This window comes from Thunnus thynnus, chromosome 8, assembly GCF_963924715.1.
Source record: "Thunnus thynnus chromosome 8, fThuThy2.1, whole genome shotgun sequence".
Classification (NCBI taxonomy): domain Eukaryota; kingdom Metazoa; phylum Chordata; class Actinopteri; order Scombriformes; family Scombridae; genus Thunnus; species Thunnus thynnus.
Genome location: NC_089524.1, coordinates 1,182,240 through 1,195,008, shown reverse-complemented (window position 1 = coordinate 1,195,008; position 12,769 = coordinate 1,182,240). Strand labels below are relative to the sequence as shown.

Here is a 12,769-nt window from a genome sequence, read left to right as displayed (position 1 = left end):
TCACACAGACTTTTAAATGACACACTGTGGATTTTGGCCTCCATCACTTCCATTGAAAGCACATTTGAAGGATCTTTTAATATCCAGTATGAACAGGAGGAATGATATCAGCGAGGAAAACCTCTTTCACTGCTCATATGGACACCTGACTGCTGTTTTAAGACACAGTGGAAAAACTGTGAACCTGTCCTTTAACCGCGTGGTTATTATTGTGCATTACTTATAATACATTCATTAAAATTTAATAAAAACAGGAATGATTACATGATTCACTTTATTGTTGTTTATGCTATTAAGACATTTTGACTTGAAATGGGCATGTTGGTGGTTATATAGGCCTATTAAAATAAATTCTTTAAAGCAAAAAACCACCGCAAAAAAGACACGTTCCTGGAGGGGCGTGGCTTCTGTGCGTCGACGTACTGACGTGGCAGGAGCACGTTGACATGTTGGACGTGTCGTGTTGTGTTTGACGTCCATCCAGAAACCTTCAGTTTAGAATTTGCTGATCAGACTTTTCTCTCAATTATCAGAATTTGTCGATGAACTTATTCCGCGGTGCGCTGCAGCAGAGAAGCGGGACCAGGACGACTAAACTCCGGTGAGCACTGATGATCCTGCCGGCCTGTTAAACCATGAAGCCGAACTCCATTTAACAGTTTGCAGACTCTACATATAACTGCTTATCGACAAATGTTAAGTTATTTCATGTCATTGCCGAAGACCTCATATGAAACTAAAGGACTTATTGTTGAATTCGGCTTATAAATATTTCACCAGGCTGCAACAAATAACCACATTTGAACTGATTGAACTAGCTAGTCAGCGGGGTTTTCTCTCAGCGGCTGGAACATGACTGTCAGAAAGAGAAGCAGGTTTAATTATTCATGAAGTGGGGTCTTCCTCATTGATTCTTTGATTGGCGAGAGAAAGTAGGAGTTAATCGGAAATATATTTTGATCCATGTCCAGCTAGCTGTGAACATCCATCCACACGTTATTTAATCTTAATGTAATGCTTAAATGAACAGAAGAGTTTCTCCGTGTCAGAGACCTTCCGGTCTTTGGGAAGATTAATTAGTACACAGTGAAAAATAAGACATTGATTTTAAATTAGCATGATAGTTAATGTGACTATTGAATGTTAGAGGCAGTTATTTAGTCTTAGTGAACCGATTTAAACACGGAAAACCTGGAACAGCTGCAGCTGTCTCTCTGTTTCATGTTTATTTTGATGCTAAATTGTCAAAGTTAATTTTCCAAACGTGTCTTAAATCATAAATTTGTTCAGTTGCTTCACTCACAGACCTGCAGATGGACGGATATCACACAAAATATATATAGCTATATATTTAGATTAATTATAAGTCCTTCACCAATATCCAAAATAATATATATATATGTATATGTCAGGAATACACATGTATACTATATATTAATAAAAACATACCTAATACTTCAAATACTTAATGTAAATCATAATTCAGATGCAGGAGAAAGCAGCAGAATGAATATCGTCGCTAAAAGTAAGAAGCGGGTGGTGCTGCCCAGCCGTCCCAACCCCCCCACCGTGGACCAGATCCTGGAGGACATCGACCGAGCCGCCCCCAACGACCCGGTCTTCAGCGTCCTGGAAAAAACCGGACAAGGTGCGTCCATAAAATGCATTTAAAAGTTGGGGGCTGATTGACAGCCTGGTAATAATTAATAAAGCAGACCTGATTATTCATCATTGATACAACACACACATAAAAAGTGCAGGAAAATTAAAAAGATAAAACCAGATTATAGAGTAATAAAGGATCTTAAGTCTGCAATGGAGCAAACTGAAAAAGATCTACAAACAGAACATGAACATGTTGTAGTCGTGCTTTTTAATGATGTTTATCTGAAATGTTCCGGTTTATTAACAGTAGAAACATTAGAAAGTTGTACCAAAGACTCACAAGGTTCTTAAAACTCAGGTTATTAGAATAACGAGGTTAAAAGGTTTGTTCTGTGTAAAATGGTTCTCCTGTAGTTTACTGAACGTTCCCCAGTTGTTCTCCTCTTGTTCTCCTATAGTTTACTGACCGATCTTTGTTACCTGAACGTTGCTCTTGTGTTTTCTGAACGTTGTCCTGCTCCCTCCTCAGACTCGTCGCGGCCGTCCCCAGACAGCGACGTGGAGCTGAAGTTCCAGCAATGTCGTGAGTATCTGGAGCTGAACGAGCGGCTGCAGGAGGCTCGAGAGCGGCTGCTGAAGCAGAGAGAGGAGCTGCGAGCGGCGGGCGAGCGGCTGCAAGAAGACGTGGCAGAGGTCAAAGGTCGAACGCTCTGACCGCACTAGACTCTCCTTCTCTGAACGAGACTTTTTAAACAGTGTTGACTGTTTCTGTAAACTACAGCTCACAGGTTTGATTCCTGAACCTGACAGAGCTTCAGGAGCTCCGGTGTCACCTGACCTGTGACCTCTGACCCCACCAGTGAAATCTGTGTGTGTGTGATGCATTAATGGGACTGAAAGACTTTAGTGGTGTGTTAAGCTGACAAGCAAAGCTGCAATGATTCATCAACTGACTGAAAATGAATAAACTACAACTAATATGATAATCGAATAATCATTTGCCATTTTTTTAAAGGGAAAAAGTCAAAAATTTACTTATTGCAGCTTTTCAGATGTGAGACTTTAAGCTTTTCTTTGTCAAACATGATAGTAAACTGAATCAGACAAATCAAGACATTTGAAGATGTCACATTGGGCTCAAAGAAATTATAATGGACATTTTTCATTATTTTCTGATATTTTATAGACAAAATGATTAGTCAACAAAATAATTGGCAGATGAATCGATCATGAAAGTAAACATTGGTTGCAGCTGTAAAGTAAATGAAAACTTTTGTCTTTAGAGCTGAAATAACCAATCAATTAGTCAATAGATGGAAAATAAATTGCCCGCTATTTTGATAAATGATTAATAGTTTCTAGAAATTATTCAGTATGTAAAATTTCTGCAATAATGACCAGTTACCAGAGCCTGAAGTGATGGTAAAATTGCTTATTTCTTTTGGCCAACAGTCAGTAAAACACTGTTCAATATGTATTGTTATGAAATAAAGGAAAGAAAGTGAAAACTCATATTTTAGAAGCTCTAAACACAAAGATTTTGGTAGTAATACTTGATAAAGTTTCAGTCAAATATCAGAACTGTCACTGAGATATTTTATCAGTAGAATAATTGATATAGAGCTGCAATGATTAGTCGATTAATCAATAGACAGAAAATTAATCTGCAACTATTTTGATGATTGATTATTTGTTTCAGTCATTTTACATTTTCTTAAATGTGATTTGCTCTTTTTCTTCAACATATATAACAGTCAACTGAATATCTTTAGTTTCTGTTCATTGGACAAAACAAGCACATTGAAGACATCATTGGTTGCTATTTTTTAGTATTTCATCAACCAAACAATTGAGAAAATAAATGTTAGTTGCAGTAATTTCAGCCGTTGCACCATAAAGCTTGTCCGATGTTTGTTCAGGTGGGTTCATGAAGGACATTTTTTTTAGAGTTAATTCGCCTCAAACAGCTGATTTAACGACTGTTTTCAACTCAAATGTATTACAATACTTCTTCATTTGCAATCCGTGAAATTCTCTTCACTTCAGTCTTAACACACCGTCATAGATTCACATTTGCAAGTTGTAATTGAACATTTAATAAAAAGCAGCATATTGATGATGTCATGCCTTTCAGTTCTTTTCCACACTTTAACACCTGCGTCTGTTTGAAAGAAAGCCCACACTTTTAATGAAACACGTCACTTTTTATTGGATGAAAACATTTATAATGACACACCTCTGTTGCTTCGCCTATTTCACATGGCACCATAATGTTTCTGTGGCCTCGTTCACGCATTGACTGCTGGGAAAACTGACCTCGATGCAGTCTTGTATCATAATCTTAATCTAAATGTCTGATTCGGTCACATGCACAAATTCTATTTTTCCGAATGAATAATTAGTTTTTCAGTTTGTGAACTGGAACAAGTAATCGCTAAATGTAGACAAGAAGTTTGATTTAAAATTCATCCAGAAACTTGTCTCCAGCGTGAACAAGGCCGCTGACAGTGATGGCGGACAAACTTCCAGGACCTTCTGAAGGGATTTAAAAATGGTCCCAAATTCCCTGTAAAGACTTTCATCTATACTGGTTTAAACTGGATTAACAGTGTTTCTCCACCCAAAATCTGTCTTCTGAGGATCAAACTACAAAGTTTGTACTTCCGACCTTTCACACCTACAGTTTTGGGTTTAAATAGGAGTCAATAAGATTTTGAACTTGAAAATGAAGTGATCAGAAATAATTTCAAAGCCTGTGTTTCTATATTATGCTTCAGACCTGTGAAAGGATTTGGAATTGTAGAAAAAACATGAGAATGTCTTTTTTGTTCTATTCTTGAGAGATAATTACTGAATGGGGTTCAATTTCATCAAGTATTACATCTTTAAAAGCAGAAATCTGTGAAACCCAGCACTCAAGTTCCAACATTATGAATGACACTCACGTTACACATATTTAAGTTAAAGGTACAAATTTTGGCCCTGCCATCAGGCCAAAAAACCTCACCATTGATATCATTTGTGCACAAATATACAAACACAAGCACTGAGATTATTTCCTAAAATCAATTCACACGCTCAAACACTTATTGACCCTTATTTGAACCCATATGCAGTATATTGGGTGAATATTTGATTTGGTTTTGGTGAGTATCACTTTGATATCGTAAAATGGCCAGCATTCAAAAGCTACTTGGGTTTTACTCATACTGAAAACATGCTTTGGGAATACAGTAGGGTGGTATCAGTAAATACAAAAACCTTGTTTTTATGACTAAATTGCCCCTTAATGTAGATTAATCTTTGTTCGGTCCAGCACTCTGCTGTCTTTGATCTCTGAACACACATGAAAGAGTGATGGTACGACTACAGAGAATATTCATCGTCTTAATATTCGACTTCTTGACCTATCACTACTTTTACGGCAACACATTTAAGCAGTTATTAACACGTTATAAAGACTTCCAGAGGAATAACCGTCATCAAATCAACTCTTTTTGTTTCCTGACAGGAAATACTCAACAGAAAACAGAAGTTCCTGAATCCGGTAGCAAAAACACACATATGTCATCACATTCGATTAACAGAGGCGTGTGGTTGCTTTGTTCATCTACGCTGATAGTTTATATCATTATAATCTTTGCAGCACTAGAATACAGATGGCTAGTAATGCTCTGATTGGGTTTTAGAAAGTATTTTACCACTGGACAACACTGTCGTCCAGTTTCCACAATGTTAACAGGTGTGTGTGTGTATACAGTCAGTGAATATATTAGCATGCTGTCAGGGAGCAACACCAAGATTCTTTTACCCACCAGGAAGCTTTGAAGATTTTGTATATCTGCATGTTATTTACAATACCGATTGAGACAAAGAGTACAGGAGAGTGTGAAGTTACCCAGGATCAGCTGATAGTTTGGAGAATGACATATTTGCTATAATATTTTATGCAGCAATGATGGAGTCCAGTAGGTGTCAAGGGAAAACTGTGTGATAAATCATCCCCTGAAATTAATAACCTTTAGTTGGTATTTAACTTGTACCATCAAATTAATTTGCACCTTATTAAATAAAAAAATCATGGCCTGACATAACTTCTTTGCATCTATCTGTAGCTATGAAGAGTTCCCAAACATACATTATCCAGTTTTAAACCTGTTAGCCTGTAATATACATTAAAGGGATGCCAATGCTAACTCAACAGCGTGTTTCAATGGGGAAAATATAGTATATCCAGGTACCTTAGTCCAAGATCAAACAAAAATTGTGTAAAATCTACAACACGAGTGTCGAAGGGACAAGGACACATGGATTGAAGGTGATAACGCTATTAATTTGAAGGAGTGTTTTATCAAAATTGTACCCTTCAACCAAACTGGGCTCCGTATGAAACAGCAAAGGTTAACAGTGTATCATATTCAGCTGAGTCGTGAGGCAAAGGCCCAAAGCGTTGATGTACTGTCTGTAAAAAATACTTTACATGTCAGTTTGTTGTGTCCTTTTTGAGAGTCTGTCAACAGTCCGACACAGTTCGTACCTTTTCAGATAAAAGTCCAACTGAATTGTCATTCAAAAGTTTGCATAATATTGTTCATTTTATCGATTCTGTCCAGGAGACCGATGGTGATTTGTGTGCTGAAATCGAGTTAATTGTCTTTTGCTTTATGTTTTCACTACATCTCTACCAGGCAATGATTATTCTACAAATACAAAAAAAAAGTAGAAAACGATTCACTTCCTTTTCATGTGAGATTTTTCTCTCTGAAATGCATCTCCCAATGTTCTTGGTGGTCTGCTCATGTCAGAGCTGTCTCAGTGCATACATCCAACCTTTTATGAATGGTAGATGGAAGCTGTGATCGATTGTTCACAAACTTGAATATAGTGAAAGGGGAAAGAAAAGGGTCAATACCCGAGGTATAGGGTCCAGCACACTCCTCGTCTGTTGACCCGAGTGCTGAGTTTCATTAAGGAACACAGTAGTCGTCTAGTCATCCATGAAATGTCCTACGACTCGCTCTTTTCCCCTGACTTTTCATTGATTGTGGCTGCCTGGCCCTGTGTGTCTTGCAGGCAGCAGGCCATGGGGCTGGGGATGTAGTTGAATGGAGTGACTCTCGCGGCCTTGCTGGGAGATCCTTGGCGGAAATGAACAACTCCACCCACGTGGCTATCTGATGTTCCCATGGAAACAGTGCTGTGGCTCCTCAGAGAGCTGTCTGAATCTCCGTCTTGGAGGTTACTCCCAGAGTTGGCGCTGAACTTTCTGAGGAGGGATAGTCTTGCCACTTCCTCTGAGCTCACTGGAGCTGTTTCTACCGTCGGAGAGGTGCTTGAGTTGGTCTTATTCGAAAAATCTTCTGTCTGGACTGTTGCATCACTTGTCTTGCGTGATGCAAGCAGAATTGTTGGCAGTTTTCCTGGAAGAGCTGGTGGCTTTGGCTTTTCCCCATCAGGAGAAGGCACCAGAGGTAATGCATTGGCTGGCAGAGTGCTTTTCAAGATCTGAGGTACATCTTCATCCCTTATTCTCCTCCAGGTGACTCTGTCATTTAGCCGAGACGCAGATCTCTGCCCTTTTTTCTTTGTATCATCCTCGCTCTTTGCTCTTCCACTTGAATCAGAGGATGAAGAGCGGAGGGAAGAACGGCTGGTCACTCGGCTCAGTATGTTTATGCTTGGTGATGAGGCGTGGCGTTTAAAGTTATCTTTGTCTTGCTGCTGCTTTGCTCCAGAAACTCTGCCAGGCCCATTCCTCTGAGCCACTCTGCAAGGGCTTTCAGAGCTAGTTCTCCTGGCTGGACGTCTTGCAGACAGGTCACGTTCACTGGAGGTTGCCCTAGAAAGGGTTGTTGCCTGCTTCTGAGGGCCAGAGTCTGGCCTTTGGACTTGCTGTGCTTGTCCTGGACCTTTTCCTTGCATTCTTCTCTGGCTTTGCACGGCTGCTTTAAGTTCTTGACAGCGTGACGAGCAGAGGAAGACAGCCGAAGCTCCTGGAACTGCTCTGCGGGGAGATCCATTCTGAGACCCAGGCATGTTGCGTGCAGAGCCATCACGTCTTAGCACAGTCTTTGATTCCTTAATGAACGTTAGCTGTCTGAAGAATCCATTTCTATCAGACTCACCACCACTTGAATGGACTGAAGTCATCCTCACCAGGTCAAATCGATTGGCGGGTGGAACCCTTTTCCCATTCACCTGATTTTGTCTGACGGATGTTTGGTTAGTTACCAGTGGCGACAGAGGTCTGGCTTGCCTTGCTGAATTTTGCATAAAAGGGATTCTGACGGGTGACTTCTGGGTTTTAGGTGGTGGGGATTTTTCATTTTGATTCACAAAAGGAGAGCGTCCCTTTCTTTCAGGGGGGCTACTAACCGGCGGGCTACTAGCTGGTGTGGAATTCTTTTTCTGGATGGATTTATTTGTCTGAATTGGGGATGTTATCTTCTTCTGTGACTGCCTGGATGGCGTAGAGCTTTGAGATGATCCAGAGGATGAACTTTTTGGTATCCTTGGAGGTGGAGTAGAGCTCCTCTTTGGCAAAGACAGCTCTATGTCCTGGGGTCTGCCTAATCGGTGAAGACTCTTTGATCTGTGCTGAGCAAGGTTTGGGTTCTTTGGAGCATCTGTCTTGGTTGGTACTTTCCTGGGTGGAGGTCTTTGTGATGGAGCTTCCTCTTTTTTCGGTGTATAGATCACTGTCCTGCCTCTGAAAACCACTGGCAAGTTTGGAACTGGCTTGCGCTGTGCGAAGTCCAGAGGTTTGTTTGCTTTTTTGTCTTTAGCAAACTTCTTTTCTTTGGGTGTGAAGCTGGATGTTGACATGAATGACAAGACTGATTCGGTCTCTTCAGAGGATGGCTCTTGAGACTTTGATGCCTGCAGACCAGTGACAACAGAATTAGCACCTTCCTGTATGGCTCTCCATTCAACGCTATTGAGGTCTGAATCTTTATCCCATGCCGTATCATCACTGTCCATTTCCTCATCCATGTCCCACCCATCAGAGGCCTTTTGTTTTTGAGCATTCTCTGCTTTCTTCTTCCTGGCAGCCAGCTTCCGTCTCTGCTTTGGCATGGCAGACGTTATGCATTTCTGAAGGAGGTCATCCTCTGAATCCATGCTGACAGAACTTGGTGAGCTTTGCTCTTCATACTGGCTGTGAATGTTCATAGGCTTTGTTTGTTGCATCATGTTCAGTGTTTTGTTGTGTCTGTTTTTGTACCATATTTGTTGAGCTTTTGATTTATGATCCTCAAACTCAGCATCACTCAGTGAACTTAGAGAAGAGCTGAGTGAGTAACATGCCAGAGTTTCATCTTTTATTAGGTTTTGTTTTATTCTGTGAAACCCTCTGTGCTTTGCTTGGGAATTATCAATCCTGCCAATATTTGTCATGCTCCGAGAGAGAGTATTCCTACTTGCCTCCCTGATCTGTTTTCTACTCAGTTGTTTTGTTGTTTCTTCGTCATTTTCATCATCGTAGAAGCAGTTACTCTCCTCTGATGAATGTGTCATTTGTTTAAAGACTGTGTTTCTTTTTTGTGATCCCAGATTAAGGTTACCTTCTGTGTTTTGCTTGATGACGGGGAGTTCCAGTTTCCTGACAGGGCCTTGCCTCTTCTTTTGTTGATTGGGAGACTGATCACGATTTCTTTGGCTAGCAACTCTATCAGCTACCTCTTTGCTCTGCATCAGCACCCTCTGAGTGGGAATGACATGTTTGGTTGTTCTGTTCATTTGAATCTCAGGTGGGTAGTTCATCCTGTTTGGTTTGTGAAAGTGTGAGAATATCCTCAAGTCCTCAATCCTCTTTGCCTCATCATCAAGCAATTCTTGCTTGTTAATACCTTTAGCTGTGCAGTCCTTGGCGCCCCTTTCCTTCATTGGATACTGAAGTGTTTCGTCACTTAGTGATGTTGTGCTGGAGAAGTTGACAGGTGTACCCTCTGCAGAATCAGTGAAGGATGAATCATCAAATTTTAAGTCCTTCTGTGGGATGACAATTCTCCTCCCAGCACACATTTGAGTTTTGCCATTTGGAAGCATCATGTACACTGGAAGATGTATTGGTTTTCGGATCTGGGAATTGAGAATATGAGGAGGTATTGTGGTCATCAAGGAAGGTCTTACTTTTCTGAACTTGGATGGCATTGCTGAGTTGATGCATTCCTTTAAGATTTCTATGTCGTCATCCGAGTTGCCTTCACTATATCTCTCACCGTGGTCAAGTCCTTTCTCATCCTCATCGGGGAAAGGAAGATTTTTGTCATTTTGCTGCAGTAAGGGGGTCAATTTCAGCTCCACATCTTTCTGTATGTAGTGTTCATGAAGTGGCAAAGCACTCAAGCTCGAAGCACAAGAGAAATTCTCGGTGGGCTTTTCCACAGTGAAGTAGATCATGGTGTCCAGGTCAGGAGGAAGGTTAAACCTCTCTTTGGAGTCTGCAATCTCCATGAACTTTCGCAGGCTGCTTTCCCACTGACCTGCTAATCCTGCTCCCTGTGCTTCTGGTCCATTTGACTCAACGCAACATGGAGTCTTACTTCGACTAGGAGGCATTGTTTGCCCTGGGCTGTCAGGAAGATCACTAGGGCTTATTGTTCCATCAATCATCTCACTACAGGGATCACTTTGAATTGAGCTGGCAATAGATGGAGACTCAAAGCTACCCAGCGAACTGACTGAGCTACAGCGACTCATTACCAGGGGCGTCTCATGGATGTAGTTCTCAGATGAACTGGATGGAGATCTGTCTTCAGGTATAGCTGGTGAGGCCCCCCTAAGAAACACCTTTTCCCTTTTAGCAGGACAGGGGATCTCAATGGGACCCGTCTCTTTGCTTGGGAAGGTTTTTGAGTCAGTCATCAGCAGCTGGCTGTCACTCAGATCCTCCAAGGTCTCGTCCTCGTCAGGTCTCTTCACCACTTCTCCATCCTCCACTTCAATGATTTCTAATGATGAGTCACTCTCAAGCTCATTATCACTTTGTCCATCCAGCGCTCCATCACCAGAAGAGAGGGAGGAGAGTGAGCTGCAGCGGGAGAAGCAGATTGGCGTGTTTTCCACTGAGTATTTCTGGACCGTCTCCATCGTTCCAATGGTTGGGCTTCTTGTGGATGTCATTGGAGAAAATTTTGTAATACTCCCCCCAGTCATCACAGTGGGTACCCAGGCTTGCCTCCTCATTGCTTGGGCAGCCTGAACATTGATCGCTGTCTTTGCTACACCGAATTTGGCCACACTCTGAATGAGTGGTACCTGTTGATAAGAGGGAGACAGCTTGATGGAAGTCATGCTGACATCAGAGGAGACTTTAGTGGATACACTGACGGGTGTTTGTACAGCTGGATCCTGGTTCTTTTCTGCATCTGTGCTGCTGAGCTCTAAAGCTTTAATATCTTTGTTGTCCACAGAGTCTCTCTCTGGAATATCTTGCTGGCTTGTCTCATTCATCACAGCAGGACGTACATTAAGATACTCTTGATGAGCCACCTTGAGATCAAGCTGGTTGGGTCGTTGTTGCATGATTAGAGCTCTTGGGGCGGGGCGGACCTGGTCTTTGCTGCCACAGTAGCCATCACTGGTGCTGCCACTGTTGAGGCTGTCTGTGGACACGCTCGTATGAGCAGTTTTGAGGCGCAAAAGGGCATGGGCTCTATTGAGGCGTTCTCTATGGGCTAAGCTGCTTGTATCAGACAGACGGCAAGGGGAGCATGATTTGGCTCGGGCTTCATTAAGTTCATCAAGTCCGTAAGGCCAATCCGCCAGGTGGTCCTCAGAGCTGAGGCTCAAGCTGTCCTCCGAGGATGTATGCATGGTGATGTCCTCCACTAACCTGTCAATCTTGGCAACTGTATTGGTGATCTTTTTAGCTAGCTTCTCAGCAGCAGCAGATACATCGTCGGGAGGTGCATGTCTCCTCTCCATCATCTGAGGAGGGTCTACATCTCTCTCAGGCTCGCTGTCCCTCTTACGTGGCTGGTTTTGCAGGAAGTTAGAGTTGGTGAGGAACATAGACAGCATAGAGAAACTCCCAGTATCTAGACTAGTGGAGACATTTGGGGCTTCGTCATCATCAAAGCAGCCAGAATCAGATGCATAATCCTTTGCCAGGCTCTCAATGTGCCGTAGTGGCTTGTTGAGGCTCAGATGCTTGGGGCTCTGTTTCTCAAGGGTATCAAAAGTCTCTGCTAGGTGCTTGGCATCCAGCTCAGCCTCCAGAGCCTTCTGTTTCCTCATGTAGAGCGAGGGCATGCAGGAGCCTGGGGATACGACAGCAGCATCCTTATATTTCAGGGGTCGATTGGTGAGGAGGTTTCTTAAAGCTGCAGCACTACCCATAGCTATCATCTTGTGCTTGGAGTGGATGAGGTTGCGTAGCATGCTAACAGCCCCAAGGTCCCACAGCAGCTCCTGGTCTTTTGGGCTTCGGGCAGAAAGGTTCCAGAGAGTCCCGCAGGCGTTGCTCACTATGGTCAGGCTGTGGGAGCGCAGGTGCTGCAGCAGAGTCTGGAGACAGTTGTGGTCCCTGAGGATTTGCCTGCATAGAAAGAAAGGAGCACACATTTTAACATTTTTTATGTCCAGCAGAACAAATTGCTACTTATTTACTTAAGTTATTGAAGTACCATAGCAGTTTTAGCCAAATTTACTGCAAATCACATATTCTTTACATCATCCCTGGCCGTTTTCCAAAGCATCCTGTAGTTTTAATTTTTATATCGTAGAATTTGTTTTTCTTCCTATTTCTATACAGCCATTGGTTTCCATTTATGTCATTATCGTATGAACATCAACTTGCAGAGATTAAAATATTTTTTTTCAGTTATCTTATCTTTCACATCACAGTGTATCTGCCTTTATTGTCAACATTCAACATTTGTTCAACATTAAATGGTAATTTCAATGCAGTGGTATGTGCAGGTTGATTAGAAATATCTACATTACATTATTTATCAAACAACAATGTAACTCTGACAAGAATTAAATAAGAGAGGATGGTCACTCTCATAGATTATCTAACAATTAAATTACCATTCTCTACAAATTTACTTTAACACAGTACTGGGATAAATGAGAGCAATTTGCTGCCTGGAAGATAAGAAAATGTACACAAAAATGTATGTTATGCGCTGGAAAATTGTCATTGGATTATTTGTAA

General features: G+C 41.7%; 2 protein-coding genes across 2 annotated transcripts in view; one reads left to right on the top strand and one right to left on the bottom strand.

The window, feature by feature from the left end:
• Positions 1-409: 409 nt before the first annotated feature.
• c8h19orf25 (chromosome 8 C19orf25 homolog) lies at positions 410-3,721 on the top strand. The gene is made up of 3 exons (XM_067596042.1): positions 410-601; positions 1,487-1,648; positions 2,135-3,721. Exons 2-3 carry the CDS (start codon positions 1,507-1,509, stop codon positions 2,317-2,319), a joined length of 327 nt encoding a protein of 108 aa, XP_067452143.1. The 5' UTR covers positions 410-601; positions 1,487-1,506; the 3' UTR covers positions 2,320-3,721.
• Positions 3,722-3,788: 67 nt separating this feature from the next.
• Positions 3,789-12,769, bottom strand: part of apc2 (APC regulator of WNT signaling pathway 2) — a 47,712-nt gene continuing 38,731 nt past the window's right edge. The window contains exon 14 of the mRNA XM_067596029.1: positions 3,789-12,148. Coding sequence (XP_067452130.1) covers positions 6,613-12,148 — 5,536 coding nt within the window. The 3' untranslated portion in view covers positions 3,789-6,612. The remainder of the gene's footprint in view (positions 12,149-12,769) is intronic.